The sequence below is a fragment of the Cryptotermes secundus genome, unplaced genomic scaffold (assembly GCF_002891405.2).
Source record: "Cryptotermes secundus unplaced genomic scaffold, Csec_1.0 scaffold968, whole genome shotgun sequence".
Classification (NCBI taxonomy): Eukaryota; Metazoa; Arthropoda; class Insecta; order Blattodea; family Kalotermitidae; genus Cryptotermes; species Cryptotermes secundus.
In genome coordinates this window covers 849,815-874,068 of record NW_019719376.1, presented here as the reverse complement: position 1 = coordinate 874,068, position 24,254 = coordinate 849,815, and the positions used below count along the sequence as shown (strand labels likewise).

The following is a 24,254-nucleotide window of genomic DNA, read 5'->3' as shown; positions in this document are numbered from 1 at the left end:
TTTTAAAGAACTGCAGCGTGGGTGTGTGCGTGTGAGTAGGTTTAGATGCGCGTCGGCGTCCATGGCTGTATGCGCTTGTGGTAGGTAATCCGTAACACAGCATAAAACTGATTACAAAGAGACCTGTCTCAGACTGTAAACTGGTCTGGTACTTGATAAAAGACGCAGTAAAAGCCAAGGAAATCTTAACAAAGCGAGCTGTATATGGGCCGTGGGCGTTGATCTCCTTATAACCAAAGTTAGTATAACAATTGCTTTTCTATTAACTGTAGATCTACAGTCATCATTCTGGAAGACAAGATTTTATACGTACGCGTGGAAGTTTGGGAAGGAGTAGCTCTGACCTGCCTAAGGCACATTATCAGCACACACTTACTTACGGACACAATTTTACGGAGTCCATATCCATTTGAGTCGATCACAGAGGCCACACGGTCTAAGGCATGAACTGTCTTCGCTCGCTTGGACGCTGGGATCGTGGGTTCTAATCCCACTCAAGGCATGGATGTTTGTGTGTGCGTTTTTTGTGTGCTGGTGTTGTTCTGTGTGTAGATAGCGGCCTTGCGACGGGCTGATCTCCCGTCTAAGGAGTCCTACTGACTGTATAGGATTAAGAAACTTAAAAACGGTCAAAGTCCAACAAAAGGACCTCAGAGCTGTAGACTTGACCTTACGAATATGAGGCAGGGGCTCTAATAGCCAGATAATGGCTGTCGTTATGTTTATTCATCAGTCTGTGGAAACCCATATGTGTAGTTGCTTGTCTGTTACATATCTGCAAGACCGGTTCTGAGAGTTGCGTCTGATGGTCGCTATTTTAATGCATTAACATTGTGTGTGTCCCACATTACGTGCTAGCAGCAAGTATGAGCTGAATAAAAACTTGGCGAGATTTCGTTAATATTTTTGTAACATCTCCATATATGCCTAAGTATTGTTATATCATAACAAAATAATTATTGATTTATTCCGTAATAGATCTCCGCTTCTAATTTAAGCTTAAAGTCGTGTATTTTATAGAAATATTTATAACCATGATATTGTTTCCAAATATATTATTATGGTTTTTATATTTGCTACATAGGCTTGCTTGAAACCATCTACTGAATCAGTCTCACAGAAACACGCAGGTGGAGTCCATGCATAAACTAAAATATTTCCTGAAGCCAAAGAATGAGGTTTTACATAAATTGCGAAAGTCATAACAGTGAATTCCGTTTTCGGTTTAGTGTAACTTAAGAAAATAAAGTACAGACTGTATGTAATGATGTCAGAGTCTTGTCACTAAGTACCGTATTTACGCATGTATAGGCCGCGTGCGTGTATAGGCCGCAGCACAATTTTCAGACAGAAATTATAGAAAAAATAATTTTCTTGGAATATTATTTCAGGAGTAGAAATTATTCCGAAATTTGGCAACGTTAATTTTTTTAAAATGAAGTGTGATTTCGAATATTTCGAATATAAGCCGCACCCCAGTTTTCCTCTTGAATTTTTGGCAAAAAATGTGCGGCCTATACATGCGTAAATACGGTAGCTTGCATTAGACGGAAATATAGAGATATTCTGAATGAAGAATTCGGAATTATGTGGAAAGAAACGGGAGTTGTACTATTTTTTTTTTTCTCTGAGAAAGAGCCGTAATGCTTAAACTCGAATGAAAAGCAGTAACGTGTAATATGTTAAAGTAGGTCGGTAACCATTTAAATCATATAAACTGTAACTATAATTTTATATTATTTTATATATTAAACTGAGTTCATGTTTGAAACCAGTACATTATCTAGCGTTAAAGGAGAAGTAACTGTAGCCAACATGTAAACAATACATATATTTATATACTGGTAACTTGCTTCTGGATTCATTCTATCTCTGCAAGAGAGAACTCTTGGTATAACGGTATAATTAAACGCACTGCGCGGCAGAACTCTATTCTGGCGCTTAGAATAGTGGCGTTAATCATTTTAAGTCTGTCTATTAATAGTGGTCTATAGAGGTGATTTCCTTTTTAGTGGTCTGGAAACCATAAAAATTAACTTTGAAAAGAAACTATATAAAATACTCCAAATATAATACACGATAGTCCTCAAGTCACTTGCAAATTTCTTGGTAAGTGACTCTTTACGTAATGAAATAATTACAAAACAGTTATGGACCCACAGTGTAACGGGAACCTGACACTGCAGGTCACAATACGCAGTGCTCTAATGGCTAACAGAATTCCCGAAGTACCGAGAAAAGTCGGTGCAGTATAGGAACCCTTTGACGGAAACATACCGAATGTACTCACCGAACAATAACACCCTCGCTTCTTTGTCTGTAGGGCACGGCTTTAATTCTTGGCCAGGTAGCCCTATATCCTGATTGAGGTTTTTCGTGATTTTCCTCAATCCTTTCAGGAAACTGTCGGGATATTAGCTCTAATTATACCACGACCGTTCCTGCCATATTCTTTTCCGATTAACCATTCACTACTCACCATATAATTTGATGCCATACTGTACAGTCTGAGCTATCGAAAATGGCGTGTGTATGAAAATGAGACAGGGATATGCTGGAAGGCCCAAAAGGTTACCCAGCGAAACATTGAACTAAGTAATATGTTTTGGTGACTCAGTCTTTGTTCGTACAGAAGAAGAAGAAGAAATTGGGCGAATAGATTCTTAGCATAACAACAATATGGAAATCTCGTTTACGAGAAAAAAAAATGGACCAACTTTTTTCTTGAACGAATATTGTTCTTGTTTCTATTCTAGGCAGCCAACTGGAAAATGCGTGCAATTGATACGTAAGCTGAATTGGGGGAAGGGGGACTTCCCTAAATACCTTATCAACTGGCCTTTTATAAATATTCTTAGAAAATATATTATTAATTGTACAGCACATTTCTATTAAACTTCGGGGATTAAATGACAACCATGACTCGAATTATATTAGGGTGGTGGTGAAGAAACCCTTAAGCTTAATGTCTCTCATGTACTGGCATTGCAGATATATTGGCACAACAGAAAGTCGTATTTCATCTGATTTTTCCAGCATTCCTTTCCATTCCTCTATGGAGATTTCTGAGCTTCCGTTGCCGGCTGGTTAACACTCCACAGATGAGCCCACACCTCCACTGCTTGTAGCGTCGCTTGCCTTCAAGATAACTCTCTTGTCAAGAATGCGTGTTTACAGCTCCGTTGCCTAGCAATGGATGTAATTGAATCATGTATGAAACACATCTTACGACACTGGTTCTATTTTTGTATTCATGTATTTCGGGCGTTGCCTAGAAACGGGTCTACACGTCACAATACTATCAGTACTCACAGAATAGACACGATACACTGAAGCAATAAACTGCTCGCTCTTTTATGACATAATTTATGCTCATACATCTTATTAGCTGTAGATATTTAGTAGCTATGACTACATGAAATTACTTAATGACAATAACGAATATCACGCTTACAGAACTTTGTATATGAGGATAATGTTGCATTTTGTTGTTTAATTTCACTAACTGAAATAGGAGCCTCTACTCGAATTGTAGGCGGGCCCTAGGACAGACACTGTAAACATTTGTCTGGGATATTATTCAAGAACAACACTGCAGTCATACTGAAATTAAATTCAGTATAAATATGGCACTAGAATTGTGCATTTTCTGTGAATTATTTGTTTTCACACCATTATCATTTTGTTTCATGTTGTTTTCAGGCTGGGAACTTCGAGGATTGCACTGTTATAAATTCTTTAACACCCGCCATTCGTGGGAGAAAGCTGCCGAACTTTGCAGAAGGTAAAATGCCACGTATTGTTCTGTAGATCTCTTTGTACTCAGAATTCCTTCATTAACTGCCTTTCTTTTATTGCGGAATGGCTTTATTGAGTAACTTTAGCTTTCAGACGTAACATGTTACTAACTAACTAACTAACTCCATAGAGTAGAGCCAGTACTGAAAATCTGAGAGTAGCTCAGCTGTCAAGAAATTTCCTGCATTTAATGTAACCTGAAGTTTCATTGATGTTTTCACAAGAGCCAGATGAATCATTAAACACGTTTTCACCTTATGCTCTGAACTATGCTTATGTTTTCCAAGTGACCTTTTTCCTTCACGTTTCTTTCCTATACAAGTCCTTATGGTATAATGTAATAAGAAACAGTTCGAAGATAATAAGAAAACACTTTGTTGAATTCAAGTGTAACATTGCATATCGCTGTTCCGTAAATATAGAGTAATTCGGTAGAATATAGATTCGCAATTAACATTTCGCTGTTCTGTCGTATACTAGTATTTTGAGCACTTAAATGTACTGAAGTTCATCTGGAGTGCTTGGTAAAATTTATTGGCAAGATAATAATAGTTTGCTTTTCACGACAAGTAAATTCAACCTTAACACACATCCGCTCATTATTGTGCACTCAAGCAATGCTAGAATTAGGGTCGGAATAGTTACACTGCGCTGTTTGAGCATGACATTTGTTTGGAATGCAATAGTTGTTAACTACTAGTACCCGCGCCATAGCTCAAGCGGTTAGTCGCCGGCTTCCCACCGCGGCGGCCCGTGTTCGATCCCGGGTCTGGTCAAGTGGAATTTGTGGTGGACAAAGGGGCGCTGGGGCAGATTTTCTCCGAGTACTTCGGTTTCCCCTGCCAATCTTCATTCCACCAATTGCTCCACAATCACCCTCACCTATCATCTGGGGCTGGTACAATAGGGCAGTAGTGACCGCAGAACAAGGGACTTAGTCCCACCCCACTAGCATTAAAAAACTACTAGTATCTTTTACTTTTCATATCTTTGACGATATTTGAATATTTCAGATGACAACATAACGGCCAAAAATAGGGTGATTAAAGAGCAAATGGTTATGTAAGATTTGAGGCTTTCACGGCGGTGACTATGAAGAAAGCAGTCTTCTGGGATTTGGCACCGTGTATATGTGGTTAACACCACATATACACGGTGCCAAATCCCAGAAGACTGCTTTCTTCTCAGCAAATGGTTAGTTAGAAAATGAAAGGAAGTGATCATAATATAGTTTAAGGTGATATTCCGAGATTTGCTTGGAAAGACTGAGGAAAACACGACAACCCTCCATCAGGATGGTCAGTCTCTGGGCCAAGATTTGGCACGTGAGGCCAACTACGCGAAGCAGATGCTAATAATCCGACCACTACTTGTGTCAGTGCAATGAACTGTCATCATTTGAAAACGAGAGTTAAGAAGACGCCTTCGAAATTTCGACAGTAAGACGCTCAAAACAGAATCAGCGAGAGAACCCCGAAAGGCGGGACGTAAACATCCTCACATTCTTAATGTCGCATTAATTGGAAATTGGGGATTATTTTCCAGTCCGTTCCTCTGCAGAAAGGGCAGGACGCAGGACCCTGGTTGTATTGCTATCTATTTATCTATCCATCCATCTATCTNGTCATAAGCCCGGCCATGCCACACAAAATTGCCACACAACCGCCCAAGCGAGACTAGGACCTATCACCTATGCAGATCTCGCCGCAGGGCGACGAGTTACCACCCCACCTCTACAAACCATCGCACCTACACTGTCAGACGCAAATACAAGGGCAAAGACAACCAGCAACGACAACATATCGGCCTTCCCAGTTCTAACTCAGCCACGGCAGAGACTAAGCTCAGCAGACAGCGTAAGCGTAACAACACAAAAGCAGCCAAAAATCCATGTCACCGACAATGCTACACCGAACATCCAACAATCACAGACGCATACAGACGGAGTTGAACAGCAAACGGAACACTGTCAAGCAGCAGAGAGCATGGACACGGCAACAGTAGGAGACCGTACAGAGCCCATCACGCCCCATGCCTCTGAAAAGAAGAAACAAAACAAAACCCACAAACAAAAGCAGCCACCCCAAAACAAATATGGAATACCAGATACTGCAGAAGACAAAGAACTCAGTGACGCGGAGTCGCTCTCTTCCAACAACTGTAGTGATCTTGAAGACATACACAGTAGTATGACCGCAACCCAAAGGAACAGAACCAGATCATAAAACCATAGACATCTTGTGTGACAACTTAAGAGAAAAAGGGAACCAACCCATATCGACTACAACTTTCTCAAAATTTCTCAAAGCCTGTAGAAGACAGAAGGACCCCAAAACAATAGCCAAAGAATATACGTCCAATATCACAGGACTTACCAACATGCTGGAATAAAATCTGTTCCCCACGAAAGACTACAACCTAAGAAGAAGAATGAAACGTATCATTGATGGTCTCAGAGTGTAGCATCATAAAAATGAACACATGCTACACCCCTGGAGGATCACAGCATATGTTTTAGATCTGCTCATCATGGTCAAAGTCCTAACACTTAACACAAGAAATATCAAAGGAGAAACGAAACAAATTCAACTTGCTTTGTATGACAAAAGACAGAAAGCAGATATCCTCCTACTACAAGAAACAAACCTCTCTGACATAACAGTATTACCGGAACTCCCCTTGTACACTGTCATACAAAACCCAGCAATATAATCAGGATCAGGCACAGCAATAGCCAAACTCACAGAAATAACACTCTGTATAGTAATCCATTCGCACCACACAGTCGTAACAGGCTACCTACAGACATGCCACATTACGCTGTATCACACAGAACTCCAGCTAAAAACATATACATGCCAATAAGTACAACCCGAGCAATGACTGTAGTGAACACCTCGGAGGAACATATGAAGAACACTCCGCTAGACAGGACAGTAGTCATCGGGGGAGACTGGAACGTCACCCTAGAGGCACGTGACAGAGAGCACCATTTGGAAAAGTGCACTTCACTTGCACATCAACTGGCAAACTTAACGCGTACACACAAGATGGAAGATGTATGGAGAAGGTTTCACCCTGACAGCAAGCAATTCACATACCGCGGGAACCAGACAACTAATCCCAAATCCAGACTACACAGAATATACATCTCAGACAACTGGCTTCACCAAATACATTCCGCCCATATATGCCCCTGGTTTGCAGACCACGCAGGACTATCCTTCGATATACTGCCCCCCCCCAAAAAAAACAGCGTCCAGCTTTCTGGAGATTCAGAAACACGCTTCTGAACGACAAGTACTTCGTTGACTGCATCACAAACATTATACAATATTATACCACATTATCAAATGAAGGGAAGAATATACACGAAGTATGGGATGAAATGAAGCAGGGAATACAGTTACAGGCACGCAGATGTGACGACAACCAAAGACAACAGAAGAGAAAACAATATACAGAATTAGAACAACAAATCAGCTATCTAACTGGGAAACAGGAACTTACAGAAGCAGAAGAAAGAGCCCTTAATTCAGCAGGCACCACACCACAAAAAAAATTTCAGCAAGAAGCCCGACGACAAATATTAAACAACTACGACCTAAACATACACCCAAAAAACACACTCTTACCCATTTACCCCCACAAACGTTTTCACACCCAAAAGCCGCAGCTTCAAGCCATAAAAGTACATGATACCCTTCTAAGCGAACCTAATAAAATTCGAACAGAACTACGGTAACACTTCCAAGAATCCTACAGTACGAAAGGACACAAACCAGACATAAGGGATGACATCTCCAACTTACCATCGCTTGATCAAGAAAGACGTGAAAAATGGGACGTACTCTTCACCATAAAGGAGCTGACCACAGCGCTCCAAAATTCAAATCCAGGGAAATCACCCGGACTGGATGGGCTCGCATAAGAACTGTACAAGAAGTTCTAGAATGAACTTGGCCCTCTGCCCTTACGAGTGGCAAACATCAGTATGCAAGAGGGAAAACTGCCAACTTCCATGCATAATGGAATAATAACCCTTATCCCCAAAACAGGAGACCTCACAGTATTATCAAACTGGAGACCAATAAAACTACTTAATACCACTACAAATTAATAACAAAATGTCTAGCTGGAAGAATAACATCAGTGCTCCCAGACCTCATCACCACAGACCAAAGTTACTGTATACCAAACAAAACCATTCATACCAACTTGCACCTCATCCGAGACACCATATACCATGCCAACGTGCACGATCTGCCGCTTGCAGTCATATGGCTTGACCAAGCCTCAGCATATGCCTGCGTGGAACACCCTTACATCTTCTACATACTGGGAAAGTTCGGCTTTGGAAATAACTTTATTCAGAACATATGAACTGTGTACCGCAATGCGCAAGGACTGGTCAAGACTAACGGCACGCTCACAGCGCCCTTCAAATATGGAAGAGGAGTGCGACAAGGCGACCCCCTCTACGGGTCACTTTTCACCTTAACAATTGAGCCTTTTCTCTTACTATGCAACCAAAAGCTACGAGATTACGGACTCAAAATACCAGCTGCCGTCAACAGAACACTGGTCACCAGCGCATATGCAGACGACATCACGGTATTCATTACAAAAGATGAAGGGTTTCCAGAGTTGCTGCAAAACTTCATGGATTATGGTGCCATATCAGGAGCTACCTTAAACATACAAAAATCAAAATGACTGTTTGTAGGCCGGTGGAGAAACAGAACAGGCCGCCCGTTGGGCTTCCAATGGAGTGAACAGGGCTGAAAATCTGCCTAGGCAACACAGACTCCTGGAAGCAACATAATTGGACATAACTTGAAATCAAGATACGAGCAATACTACAAAAGTGGGAACAAGTACCGCAAGCCACATCATATCCTGACAGAAAACAAATACTCAACCAACTAGTTGGAGCCAAAATGACACACGTACTGACCATACTCCAACCCACCACCACATTTCTAGACACGATGCACAAGCTGATAGTCAATTTCACATGGCAGGGCAAACACTGGAAACATCCTAACTTCATATATGGAAGACTGGAAGACGGAGGAATAGGCGTGCACCACCTCCCAAACCGCATTAAAACCATACGCTTCAACATTTTGCAAAAGTTTATAACCAGAAGTAACACAGAGAAGGCGTGATCTTCCAAGCACACAACATCAGCATGTATGCCCCAGGCCTACATGCAGGAGCCGTGCTCAAACTGAACCTGAACCCAGCGCGCCTTCCCAGACTGACACCCTTCTACGCCAGCGCACTCGAAGCCTGGCACGGTACTTCCAAGCAAACATCAGGATGTATGCCCCAGGTCTACAGGCAGAAGCCGTGCTCAAACTGAACCTGAACCCAGCACGCTTTCCCAGACTGACACCCTTCTACGCCAGCGCACTCGAAGCCTGACACGACATTAGACCCATTGTTAACCCCAACCTACAGTCCCTTGAAGACCTAAGACACATCCCCTTGCGCGACTCATTTCCGGCCACAAAGTTATGTTTGACGAAGCTTGGAAGGCTCTAAATATAACCTACATAGGAGACCTCATCACGGAGAATGGCCACTGGAAAGAACTAAAAGACATCAACACAACACACTGTTCCAAACCGACCACCCGTAGACTGGCAGCAAACCTACGAAAAGGAGAAGCCCTTTCCCACTGCAATGACCCAAACCTTTCACTGAAGACCACTTCCTTAACACAGCCCCTCCAGCGCTTATGTCATTAAACAACCCAACGGCCAACTGACTCCCCTCCCCATACCCAAAAGCCGGGCATATAACCAATTATTCAAAGCCAACATAGACAAAAAAGCAACGGTCAACGGGAAATGTCATTGACAACTGGGAAAACCCCAGTGGAAAGCGGTATATCACCACCCCATTATGAGCAAAGACGGCGACTTCTCATGGAGGATACTACACAATGGGATAGCCACACCGCAACAGCTGCACAAATGGGGCAAGAGGGACACACCAGACTGTCCCTGGTGCCCAGGCACAACAGGGACGGCGGATCACATGTTCTTAGACTGCCCCACAGTCACAGCCTTCTGGGGCCATCTAACCAAGACTCTCCATGGCCTGCTGGGCCCCCACCCATTGCAAAAGAAGCAAATATATGGATACCCCAAACTAGATACTACACCCCAACAACCTGCCAATTACTTAATAAGCCTAGCCAAGACCACCATATACAAGACATACCTAGCAACGAAGAACACCCAGGAAAAACCACCAGACTACCAACGCATGTACCGCATAAGGCTGCAATTCCGACTAAATCTAGAAATGCACTACAGCATATGGCAAGATGACGTCGAGGCGTTCGAGAGGTACTGGCTACACAAACACATACTTGGAAAAATTGAAGAGGGACGAATTATACTCAACAAACAGATCTAAATACTACTGTATACATCAACTGCAAGTAAAATTCAGTACACATTTAAATATATGTTATTTTATGTTAATTACCTTCATTTACATGTTGTGTTGTAAGAATTATTGTCATTGTTAACTACATATTGTTAAATAAATAATTTATAAAAAAATGTATCTATCTGTCTACCTACCTACCTACCTACCTACCTACCTACCTATTCGCCAGCCCGCCCTCTCGCCCGCCCTCCTGTTCGCCTGCCCATCTACCTGCCTGGAACAGGGTCAATCTTGAGAAACTGATACTAGCTCAGTTTGTCCAGAATTTCCCCGTCTTTTATGGAAACGAAGGTTAATTAACACGAAGAAAGCAGTCTTCTGGGATGTGGCACCGTGTTGATGTGGTGTTAACCAACGTTTCGGAGGAACGTATCGCTTCAATCTTCAGGGTAGAAGGAAAAACAAGAAAATCCGCAAGCGAAGAGACCGTGAGAACCGGTACAAGCAGACTGGTGTTGGAAATTACCATGTTCACAAGTACGTACCACTGGACCAAGTTCTGTGGCAGATAAAAAATCTACAACCTCATAACCAATTTCTTTAGGTACATTTCAATATCATCTTCTCATCTAAGCCCAGGTCTCCCAACTGGTCTTTCGCTTCATGTTTTCTGACTAACGGCCTATGCTTTCTCATCCTTTCCACACTAATTAAATGAGCCGCACCCCAACCATTAGAAGTCCCCCCCACCACCGTGGAAATATGATCTTTATGAAAACGGTTCGGGGTCTTAAATTGAACGTGGCTGTTTTCGATATTCGGTTATTGATCTTATCGTTCCCTTCAAGCTTCGTACGAGTTGACTGGTGTTGACTTAAGGCTCTTGACCCTAGCCGGGTAGTCGAGGTGTTTGTCGGCCGATGGATGAGGGCCCACAGCCGTAGTCTGGTATACAGCCAATCATTCCATTATGCATACACATAGGGGGCAATGCCTCATAGAGGAAGAATGCATTACTTCCCTAGTCACGGATCATACATTTCTCTTCTCTGACGTCACACGGTAGATAGAGGTCGAGAATATGGGATTTCCGGAACTTCTCACTTGGTTACTGCTGTCGACTATAATGGCACAGAATTCTGCACTGAACAGGTTCTTGGACCTGAGAGGTAGTTCGGTGGCTTGTGACCGCGTCATGGGAAGGTGTGTTTTCGTTATGCAGTGCAGTCGGCCAGCAACAGCTGCTTAGGTTTTCAGATTCTGCTGACATCCACCTAATGCCGAAGTCAACAGTCACTCCCCCATACCTCATAATAGTGTGGTGCATAATTAATTAAGTACAACATAGTTAGTTGAGGCACTATGCTACAAGCCGAAAGGTCGCGGGATCGAATCCCGATGAAGTCATTGGATTTTTTTTTTCACTTGACCTAATCCTTCCAACGGCACTATGGTCCTGGGGTCGACTCAGTCTCTAACAGAAATGAGTACCAGGAATATTCTTGGAATATTCTTTGGGGTAAATGGCGGCTGACGCGTAGGGCTGACAACCTTGTCGCCATCTATGAGCCGATTGTCTAGAAAATGTGGAAACCTCAATATCTCACAAGCTTTTGGGCCTCCACGGCCTGTCACAGGGATACCTTTACTTTTTTACTTTACATCCAATCCCCCACAAGCCTTCATGGCTTAGTGTTTAATTAGTTAAGTACAGGGACAACTTTAACATTACCAGGTTGGATTTTGGGTGGACAAATTCACACTAGAGCAATTGTTTTCTTTGGGGTTTCCTTACCAGATGTAATTTCACAATATCATGTCACCGACCCTAAGGAATGCGACAGGCCCGACCAGCCCGAACAGTAACACAGCCTACTTCCTCCGTTGTTGGGGCTCCACGTCTGACGCGATACTTATGTGGACTTTGGGTAAAGAAGCCACTAACTTTGATAAATCTTAATAGTATGCATCCTGCTGTGTGTTATAAAAAAGGGATATAATGTATATAAAAGTATGACAGTCTTCACAACAATATTATATATTTAAAAACAAAGTAGATACTATTAAATCAACATTTGTTTTTATTGACGCTGCATGTTTCGACCTTTATATTGTGTCATCATCAGGGGTCAATAAAACAAATGTTGATACAATAGTTCCTATTTTGTATTTAAATACAGAATATTGTTTTGTAGACTGCCACACTTTTATGCACATTGTGTCCCCTGACTCTGATAAAATTACGTTTACCCTCTTCAAGTCTCAAGTCTCAGTTTCACTCTTAAAGCAAAGCCACTGCTTTCCATTTCATCTCGAAAAGCTGAAGGTTGAGATACCGAGTGGCATATAAACTGCTTTTTAGCTTTAAAAAGTTTTGCTCTTTGGCTCATTAACGTGTTATTAAGTCATAAAAAATGTGTGGGTCTAGTCAGTTTAACTTGGAGTGTAGTGGACAATGTGGACCGGATCCATGTGGCTTAGGGCAGGGCCCAGCGACCCTTGTGTAACAAACAGACAGACTAACTGACTGGCTGGCTGACTGACTGTCTGCCTGACCGGCCGACCAACCAAGCAACCAACCAACTGAACTGACTCCATTCCAGTGAGTCCTTCTTGAGAAACCACTAGTCCCCCAACTACTCAAGGATTTTGTAATATTTTGAGGAACCCGAATGTTCATTACCATGTTCACAAGAGCCCTGCACTATTCTTTATCCTGAGTGGGGGTGAACACAATCCATGACATTCCAGTCTATTCCTCTAAGATCCATCTTAATATTACACTCCCACCTACGTCTAGATCTTCCTAGCGGTCTCTTTCCTTCTGGCTTTACCACCAAAATCCTCTATCCATTCCGCTCCCATTGTGTTACATGCCCTGCCCACGTAATTTTCCTTGACTTGATCATTCCAAGTATATTTGACGGAAAGTACAGGAGATGAAGCACCTCCTTATGCAGTTTTCTCCAACATGCCATTATATCGTCCCTCTTCTGCCTAAACGTTCTCAGTGCCCTGTGCTGAAATGCGTGCAGATGGTGCTCTTCTCTTAGACTCTTGTGTACGTGGTAATGAATCTGCAGTTTCCATAAACGGATTATATATTATTCACCAGCTGAGCGACTACTGTCTTTTCAAAAAGGACCTTGTTCCGTGGAGTTAGTTTCTTGTAGATTCCCCCCCTCCTCCCCAAGAACACACTTTCAGGTTTTTAAACTTCACCACTTGAACGTCAGCTTCCAAAGTAAAACCACAAGCTTCACCTTTACATTTGTAGCGTATTATTCGACAAATGAATGATCCCAGGGCGTTCACCCCGATTATGTGAGGTAGCGACCCATGCCGTAAGGATAAGAAGTTTGGGTGGCTTCAGCCAAATGTGACGTTGGACAGCCATGACCATGGCCAGAGAAGCTTTCTAGGTTTAAGCAAGGGTCGAACTAAAACCTGTAAACTCTACCTTTAAGCCAATTTAATTTACTCAGGACATTGCCAACTTAGTTCAGTGAAAAATTGTCTGAAGAAAATTGCGTGTACGTACTTTCAGAAAGTTCAGATGTTAATTTTAGCCTATAATCATATCACACATTCATAAAGTGCAGCAAAATAGTTATAAAGCATTTGAACATTTTCGAATCTGACAATGGTAACAGCAGCAAGAACAATAAATACTACACTACTACCACTACAACTGCTGCTGCTGCTACTACTACTACCACCACTACCATATGTTGCTGTCTCATTAACAAAATGCAGGGCAAAATCATGACATAAAGATAGGAAACATGTTTTGAAAATGTGGCACAGTTAAGATATTTGGGAACAATGATAACAAATCAAAATCTGATTCAGGAGGAAATTAAGAGGAGACTGAACTCAGGTAATGCTTGCTACCATTCAGTCCAGAACCTTTTGTTTTCTCGTCTGCTGTCCGAAAACATAAAAATTAGAATATACAAAACTATAATTTCGCCTGTGGTTCTGTATGGGTATGAAACTTGGTCTCTGACATTAAGGGAAGAACATAGACTGAGGGTGTTTGAGAACAGGGTGTTGAGGAGAATATTTGGACCGAAGAGAGATGAAGTATCAGGAGGTTGGAGAAAACTACATAATGAGGAGCTTCATAACTTGTACTCTTCTCCAAGTATAATTAGAATGATGAAGTCAAGGAGGATGAGGTGTGCAGGGCATGTAGCACGAATGGGGGAGACGAGGAATGTGTATAGGATATTGGTGGGAAAGCCAGAAGGAAAGAGACCACAGGAAAGACCAAGGCATAGGTGGGTGGACAATATTAAAATGGATCTTAGAGAGAGAGATAGGATGGGATGGTATTGATTGGATTGATCTGGCTCAGAATAGGGACCAGTGGAGGGCTCTTGTGAACACGGTAATAAACCTTCTGGTTCCATAAAATGCTGGTAAATTCTTGAGTAGCTGCAGAATTGGCGGCTCTTCTAGAAGGGCTTAGCATCATGAGTAAGAGTAAGTACCACCACTACTGCTACTGCTACTGCTACTGCTGCTACTACTACTATTAGTACTAGTACCACCACCATCACTACTACTACTGCTACTACTACTACTACTACTACTACTACAAATACNACGGTAATAAACCTTCTGGTTCCATAAAATGCTGGTAAATTCTTGAGTAGCTGCAGAATTGGCGGCTCTTCTAGAAGGGCTTAGCATCATGAGTAAGAGTAAGTACCACCACTACTGCTACTGCTACTGCTACTGCTGCTACTACTACTATTAGTACTAGTACCACCACCATCACTACTACTACTGCTACTACTACTACTACTACTACTACAACTACAAATAGAAATGAGTTCATTGCGGAATTAGGAGGAGAATATATTTAGGACAAGCTTGTTATTATTTAGTCCAAAAATCACTCTTATATTATGAAACATGTATATACATACAGAAAACGGAAATAGACTGCCTACAAACGAACGAACTTCGTGACATGTTGTCCGCTATACCGCCCGAGCGACCGCCACTTGTCGGAGAAGTTAGTACCAACTTTTTCAGGGTAGAGGGTGTCACGTGGTCAGCGCAACGAATCCCCACGGCCACTAATCTTGTTTTTCTTAGACCGGAGCCGCTATTTCCTTGAAATAGTTCCTCATTTATCCTCATGAGGCTGAGTGGACCCCGTTCCAGACCCAATACTTCTTAAAAAGAAAAAGAAAAAAAACCTTTTAGAGCCGGGAATAGAATCTGGAACCTCTGTACCGTTAGGAAGGAACTCTGACCACTAGACCACATAGGCAGTGAGTAGAATCATTCACAGAATATAATCATGTTGCATTTGTTTCATTGCCTTATTACCAAATCAGAATTCGCTCTGTGACAGCAACCCATAAGCACGTACACTTCCCGCAAACTTGCCTCTCCCTTAGCTGAAGTATGTAAAACAGTAATTTACAATTTTAATCATATTTTAGAACCACGTCCGTATCACATTTCACATGCATTCGAGAGATAACCGGTTTGAGTTTTGAAGCCAGCTCTCCTGATTGAGATTTCTTGTGGGTTTCCTTCGTCCTTCTATATGAATATTGGAACGGTGCTTTATAATAGGTTATAATTGGTTCCTCCTATATTCCTTTCGATTAGCTGTCAAAGTATCATTTCCTATTCGACCCTGAATGGCTTTAATCGGGATATTTCAGTTTGTAAAGTACTTGGACGTGGGATGGAGACCAGGGGCTCGATTCCCAGCAGGTGCGAAGATTTTTTGTTCCCTCCTGTCCAGTGAATACCGTTTTCTTTTTTTGCTGGGGGTAAACCAACGAAGAGTGAAGCTATACCGTTCACACTCACCTAGTTCCTGTGTTTAGATTACATGAATCTTTACCATCTCGTCCTACTCCATAGCTGGGACTTAGGCACACGGCAAATTTTGCCCTTACCTAAGGCACTGTGAAAAATGGAAGGAATACAAGAAAATTCGGCGGACTATATTAACGGAATTGTGTTTTACCTTTCCTTGGCCTCCTCAGCAATAGTTTATTCTCTTCCAAGCGTCTCGAATGATATCTGGATCATATAATGTTGCCATTTGAACGGGAAATATTGATATTGACCAAACACATTGTAATAGTAGTTTGTGCCCGTATTGATATATCCTTCTGAAGATGGGCTCTAAGCCCGGAACATGTCAAGGATGAAAGAAGAAAAAACGTTGTATCAGTCACACTGGACGGAGTTTATAATTGTATTGAAAATGAAAAATAGTATCATGCATCTTTCAGAAATAGGACAAACAACTGTTACAATCTACAACTGTTCGAACTCGTCCTAAATTCGCGAATGAGTAGGAAGCGAGAGCTCAAAACATCGGTTAGAATTTTTGGAACAAATCTGATTGGAACCGAGCTGGCGTGGTGTCTGCGCACGCACACGGAGGTTTCTCGGCACGTGACTATCATGAAAATCGGTAAAACTGTGTGCTTGTGTGTGTGGCTGCCTAATGGAACCAGTTCTATTATCTCTGCAATCACATCTTGTCGTACAGCCGATGACGTCATTTAAGAGTATCTAGCGTGTTTACGAACTGCAAGGATTCACGGTCGTTTCTCTCAATTTGTCAAGGCCTGTCATCGTTCCTTACACCCGCCTATTCGTTTCTCGTCTGCACGTCGTTCCTGTGTGCTGCGTTGTAACAGCAGACAAGTAGTGACGGGGCAGTTACTGAAACATCTAATGGACCGAAATGTGTCTCTTGTGATGGAAACTATTGACGTGGTTAGGACAATGCCCTATGTTTTAAAATCGGCTTTGTTGAGACATGGATATTTGTCAGGTACCCAAGATAGGGCAGCTCAGGTTAACCAGACACTTTCAGACGAGTGAAATAAGGGGCAGATTTAAGAGGGAATGTCGGCCGGGGAGTCGCCCCCGGTCTCCTCAGAACAGCAATCGAATCCATAGATTTTACTGAGATAGCTGCTTCTCTAAAATCAAGAAAATCTATTGTGTATTCTTAGTTATTACAAGAAACAAGAAGAGCAATTGGTTATAACCTAAATTTGTTGTTACTGATAGGGGCCTTCACACTTATATTGCTCAGAGGCCCCCAAAACTGCAATTCCGACCCTGGGTAAACTATTTGTTAGGTGAGATTAGTTTTAATGATATTATATTTTGTAATTTAATTTACTACTCTATGGTGTTTTATGCATGCAAACAGGTAAAATTATGTCCATTCATATGGGTTCTTACCGAAAGTATATACGTCCATGATTTATTCTAACCGTCTTACAGTGCAGTGTCTTGCTCCTGTGACTGCGTGTGTTATACTGCGGGTATAACACACGCAGTCACAGGAGCATAATAATAAATGTGAATAAATGTATGCACTGTAAGACGATTAGAATAAATCATGGACATAAATCAGTGCAACAGGACGCTAAAATATAACATTATTGAAAGTATATACACATATATGTCCATAATTTTCATTTCTGAAATTACTTCACTAAATTTAGATAAGATACTGCCTGTGACTGCGTGTGTTATACTCGCAGTATAACACACGCAGTCACAGGAGCAAGACACAACACAAAGCACAATACACACACGAAAGTAGGAAGAATGCTCCGATAGAGGAAGATAGGTGTGACTCGAGTATTGAGATACGACATAAGGATGACAAATCCTGAACAGTTTTAATATTTTTAATAATTAAAATTTATCAATATATATGACGACTATATATTTTAGTATAAAGACAACAGGGCATGCAATGAAGTAGTTTGACGTACTTAATTATGATTAATATCGGGCCAATACTCGTATAACCCTTGCTTTACATGATGCTCTATTGAATCTTCACTTTCTCAAAAACGGCTTGTACGTATTACACACACACACACACACACAAACTGTCAGTAAGTTATGTGACACGAAGGCGACCTTCAGAATTTACGTTTCATATTAGGCCCTCTATGCGGTAGCGTAGCTGGTTGAGGCACTATGCTATAAGCCAAGTTCGAGTCCCGATGAGGTAATTGCATTTTTCAATTTACTTAATCCTTCCAGCCACATTATGACCCTGGGGTCGACTAAGCCTCTAAGGCCCCCCATACACACACAGTTTGGCCTCCCGTTCGGCCTGCACAGTTCAAGGCTGAAAGGCAAAACTGATGTGTGTGGTGCGGCCGGCCGGCCAATCGTTTGGACTGTAGGAAACCCGTCATTCCGTCAGTTCTACCTGCAGGTCGATCGGCAGGCCAAAGTGTGTGTGTGTGGGGGGCCTAACAAATGAGTACCAGGAATCTTCCGGGTTGGGGGGGGGTAAAGGGCGGCCGGCGCGAAAGGCTGACAACCTTACCGCCATTTGTGTGAGCCGATTGTCTAGATAATGTGGGAACCTCAGCGTCTCACAACTCTCTGCCCATCCATGGCCTGATACAAGGATAGCTATTAGGCCCTCTGGCCTGTTTCCCATCAGAATTCATCTGGAACTGTGGATTTTACAGCAAGTGCGCCTTGTAAGATATTAAATGTTTTCCCTCGCTCAAACACTGAGACCTTGGTTTCGAATACCACTCGAAAGTTGGACGTCTGTCTGTGTATGTATTGACCCGTATAGGTAGAGGCCTTGCGACGAGCCGATCACCTGTTCAGGGTGCCCTACCGACTGTCTATAAGATTAAAATCTCAGAATAAATTATTTCTGAAGACATACATGTATAGAGTAGGATTCGAAATTATGATCCCAGTGTTTGGGAGAAGACATTTCATATCTTAGATGGCGCAGCCACTGTAATCGGTTTGTGCCATACTGAAACACCAAAACGTAATGCAGTGCAAACTGAACTGTAAGTGGTGCTACATCATAACGTTAGACACTTATTGCAGGCCGCATTAATATCTAGAATTTCTATATGAAGACATTTTCGGCATGGCATAAATTTAACGGAATACGGGGTTAAATTATGCTCCCGTAACAGTACACACCCTAGTAACAATACCGCAATTCGTGCTTCTGTCATTAGATAGTTTTAGAACGCGAGGAGGACAAAACAGTCATTTTATCACTGTCATTTACGAAGTAGCAAATCATCGCTGCATAAAACTGTGTCAAATTCGGATGCATCGTGTCCGTTATTCTCAACAAATACAAGAAAGCGCCATTGCATGCCCATTTATTTTCATCGACTTCACACATTACATTAATGATTATTAATCCTCCTTTCTGCAGCAACAGTTCAGTACAAGATGGATATTACAAAATTCAAGATAAGAATTGTACGTAATCTTTAAGCAGAGCTGGAACTAAATTTACGCCCAAGGAAAGGATAGAAATTTCAGAGGAATTCAATTCCCTGTCACGTTTAAGACTTAAATCCACTGCTGCTTTTTGAAGAGATTCGGTGTTCGTTGCAATAAATGAATCTCTCGAGATAAAATGAAAATCAGAATTTATCTCATTTAAAGTTCCACATCCCGCGTTTAACTTAAATAATGTGCGGTCAAATAGGGCTTTTATTTGTATTTTGAAATACTCTTCAGCTGATAAGGTACAGCTTTCGTCTTCCGACTGAGAAAACTGCGTCCTTTTATGTTTTCGCTTTCTGGGTTCCATAAATTTTGTGATTTTTATATTCTCCTATTTTCTTACAGTCAATAATGATATTTATCATACCGCTGTCACTCCCACTGGTCTGTTTCAAAGAAATGCCGTTTCCTTCTAAGGCTCTGTTCATTCTGGTAATATGAGTTAGGATATTATGATAACGTGCCCAGTATTCCTAACAGGCTTTTAGCTGTTGAAAAGCATTCCAGTGAAACAGCAACTCTTTTTATGACCTTAGTAACTTCTGAAATATGCGATTGAAATGGCTTTGATGACCATCAGCATGAGCATTGAATGATACTTTCAGTACAAAAAAATAAACTCCATGGTTTTAGTCCGCAAGCGAGCTATACCGACCGAGCGACCGCCTCTTGTCTGGGAAAATAGTGCCAACTTTAGCGGATAGAGGGTGTCGCATCGTCAGCGTAACGAATCCCCACGGCCCTTAATTTCGGTTTTCTAGACCGGAGCCGGCATTTCCTTGAACTAGCTTCTCAATTATCATCACAATGCTGAGTGGACCCCGTTTCAGACCCAATACTTCTCAGGAAAACTCTGGTAGCACCGGCAATCGAACCCGGACCTCTGGATATGTAGCAAGGATCTCTGACCACTAGACCACAGAAGAGTCACACCAACTAAAATATTGTGTCCCAGCGAGAAGTAGAATTGGAAAAAGAAAAAAATGTAATTCTTTATGCTGCCAAAGTATAAGAGCTTAGAATAACTGAGAGAAGCCGCATATGTTTCAACCAAATGGAGACTAGGAGCTGAACACGCACACAGTTCGCTTATCTATTTGCTTATTTTGCAGAATGACAAATTTGACGCTTTTGTAAGTGCCTCACATATTTGCTCCGTTATCATGCCCTTGGCGCCCCGCATTTTGGAGATTAGTTCCACCCTTTTCAAGCTTATTTATTGTTTATTCAGTTAATCGTCTTTCCTGATTTTTCCTTGGTTTTACCGAAGTCTACAAAACTTTATCCTATATTTGTAGATACAATTCCGTTGTCGATTTTCGCGTATTTCACATTCTGGGCATTTCCTCATGATGTGATATGTCTGGTGTTCAGTCCACAAGCTCTGAATAATATTTCGTTTTTTTTTTTTATTTTCGGTATAATTTTACCACAGGCATGGTTTGCTATTAACATGATAATTTTATTTTGTAATTTTTGTGAAAAACAGCTCACTGAGCCTTTTTGTGTTAGTATACGCTGTTTTAGTTCAACACAATTATGATTTTCAAGTTCCAGAAGATTAAGGAATTTTCCCGAATTGGGGCTTCTGCAATTCTACACCTTCCTCTAATTGGTAAATTACTTTTGGCACATAAAATAAAATCATCAAGAGTTATTCTCTTAATATGTTTCCATTTCCATTTACTAGTTTCAGTAGCTTGCTGTAGTGCATCATCGATATGTTGTCTGCAAAAATATCTTTTTGTATAGATTTTCATCCACAAAAATTTTTAGGATGATTAGTTGAATTTTCATGTCTTAAAATACGGTTTAAATTTTTCCAGTCATTTAATCCTATTTTCTGATATGAAATATTCTGTTCCGAAAAGGGCCGATCAAACGATGTGCATGGAAAACAGCAATTGACTTACTATTTTCAGAGTAAATGTGTCAACTGCTCTGTCGGTTTCACTGTTAGAACCTAAAAATTTCCTCATCCTCTCAGTGTTGATGCATGAAAATCTACAGTTTTTCTTTGCTCAGATCCATGTTTGATAAAGTGTCAGCTGGTGTTGCTGTTTATACAGGGCTAGGATGATGGATCATTAGAACTGATTTGTGATACTGTTGAATTTTGTTGCCGGTTGCAGCCATTCTCAGTGTCAACATGCATAATCAATGAACAGGTTCAGACCTCAGATCAGTGTGTTGGTCTTTACCACCTGACGCTGAAGCCACTGAATTTTTATGATAATTATCATTGTCACTGTCACACACTAATTGGAGAGGTGAATTATTTGTGTAATTTGAGTGTTTGACATACTTTTCTCTAGCCACGTCCCCAGTTACTTCGACATCTTATTTTCTACCGTGGCATGATTTTGCCGCTTATGGTACTTTGTGCCAGTCTGTTGTTTAGAATTCAAGGTGCTGAGACTTGTTCTGATAGTCTAGAAATTAATAAATGATGAATGCATGACATTTATCAAACTTCAAACATTAGACAACATAAAATGATGAAGACATCAAGACATAAAGCATTAGCATAAAGATTGTGCAGGGAGTTCATCTGAGAGCCGCTGCAAATCAATTTGCTACTGGCATTGACTCACATTGTGCACATTTGGATTCGTGATATGTTCAGCAGGTTAACAGCTCACGTACATTACAATTTTTGACTGACTGACTGCTAAATTACTGCTGGACCACTCCAACAGAGTAATTCTTGATTCTGGCTCATGGAACTCGTGACATTATTTTATTCTTTGACAGCTCTAGGAGCTTTGAGACCACCCCTGTCCTTATAATTTCTGTTCAATATGGCCCCAAAAAATCTTTGCACATCTACCATAAAATAAGTTTATGTGTTACATGTCTGTGGACCATAATTCCAAACCTGCTATTTTATTAAAAAAATTATAATTTAAGTTGCTTCTATGTTGAAACTGAACAGGGATTCTCACATTGAAATGAGTATTCATGTACAGTGTCCATGTGAAAATATGATTAGAACATAAATTTCAGGACATTACAGCTCCAAAAAGAAAAACTGTTCAGCCAGGTGTAAAAATTTAAATAGTAAGGGTCATCATTGGATAAATAATATCTGAATTAAGTGCTTTGTGAAATTGGGTAAAACCGGTAAAGGCATGAACATTTCTCTCAAAAATCCTATAAACACTTTGCAGAGGAGACTAAAGTTTATAGTTTTGGGTCTACTCAGTTTCTGAACAAGGAAGTAAACATGTGAACAGTTTACTGAAGCATAAGGAATGTGTGCATAATGACATGGACTATTTGTGGCATTTGCTGTGATTCGGTTGAGATTTTTTTCCCTTCCCTTAATTTGGTGTCCTGTGAATTTGTTGATTGCAGTGTGGATCTAGACATACAGGGAAATAGTTGACAGTAGGTGCCTCTATTTTTCTGCTGGACCAGCTGAATTATTTGCAGCAGGCTTTCAAGTAAACTCTGTAGAAGATAGTTCACAAAGAATGCACAGGAACACATAATGCATCAGAGTACACTTTCATACCCTTGTTTAATAATTCTCTTATGTTGTGTGCTGATTATTGCAACATTTATGATGAAGTGAGCAATCTTTATCACATTACACATGAAACTTGATAGTTTGTGTCTTCACAGGTTTTTCATGTCTTTCTGTAGTCTGTCTAAGAGAATGGTGTGTTTGTATTAAAAAATAGGCCAATTTATCCCTTCTCAGAGACAGATGTACAAGACAAAACTGAGGCTACAATGCTAAGGGATATTCTTATTATATTCCAATACATGGTAGTCAAAGAGATCAGAAGACATGGTGTGCTAAGTCCAGTCAGCATGTTTCCATCAAGTCCACTGGACCACTGTATTCTTCAGTACATATATAAGGTTTGAGGTTCTCCTTATTTGTTTGCATTTGCCACACAGGATTCATCAGTTATTACAGAGAGTGTGGGTTTGTAAATCATATGAAATCCACAGTACTGAAATCCAAAGGTAAATATATGCATAAAAATGTTTGTGTTTCGGAATTTCTTTAAATCTTTATGATGATGCTAAGGTAATCTGATTCATGATTCATAATAACTCCAAACAATTGTCATTATATTTTACGAGTCAGTAGGTCATACATTATCATTACAACCTACAGAAAAATCTGTTCATCTGAATTATTTACTAAATTTAAACTTCTTAATTACAGGTATGGGAGTGACTTGGTAGTAGTGGAGTCCTTTGCTGAAAACAATTTTACTGCTGGTCTGGTCACGAGAAGCACAGGCCCTGCAGACCGCAGTGGACAACATTATTGGCTTGGACTTGCATCTCTGGATGACCTACGGACCAATACTCTTGAGTCCGCAGCTGGACTTCTAGTCTCACAATATGCTGGTATGTGTTCATATTAAAAGAACAAAGTAAACTCTGTTAAGCCGGTCATGGTAGCCGAGCGGTCTAAGGCATACACTGTCTTCGCTCGCTCAGAAGCCGGGATAGTGGTTTCGAATCCCACTCAGGGTATGGATGTTTGCGTGCGTTTTTCTGTTTGTCTACAGGTAGAGGCCTTGCGATGAGCTGATCACTCGCCCAAGGAGTCCTACCGTATGTGTAAGATCTAGTAAACTGAAGTGAAACGGAAAGTTTCATGGAGGTAGGCCTAGGCCCAAATGAGGGCTGTAGCGCCAATGGGGGGGGGGAAGTGTTAAACTGTATAACTTTATTTTTCCATCACAACACAACAACTAAGGAGTATCAAGGTCAATACC

At 41.2% G+C, this 24,254-nt stretch overlaps 1 protein-coding gene across 2 annotated transcripts in view; it reads left to right on the top strand.

Annotated features, from left to right (window-relative positions):
- The window catches only part of LOC111865704, a 265,440-nt gene that overhangs the window by 108,002 nt on the left and 133,184 nt on the right, over positions 1 to 24,254 (top strand). For both annotated transcript variants that reach the window (XM_023853933.2, XM_023853941.2), the window contains exons 4-5: positions 3,703 to 3,784; positions 23,693 to 23,880. In XM_023853933.2, the coding sequence (XP_023709701.1) occupies positions 3,703 to 3,784; positions 23,693 to 23,880 (270 nt within the window). The remainder of the gene's footprint in view (positions 1 to 3,702; positions 3,785 to 23,692; positions 23,881 to 24,254) is intronic.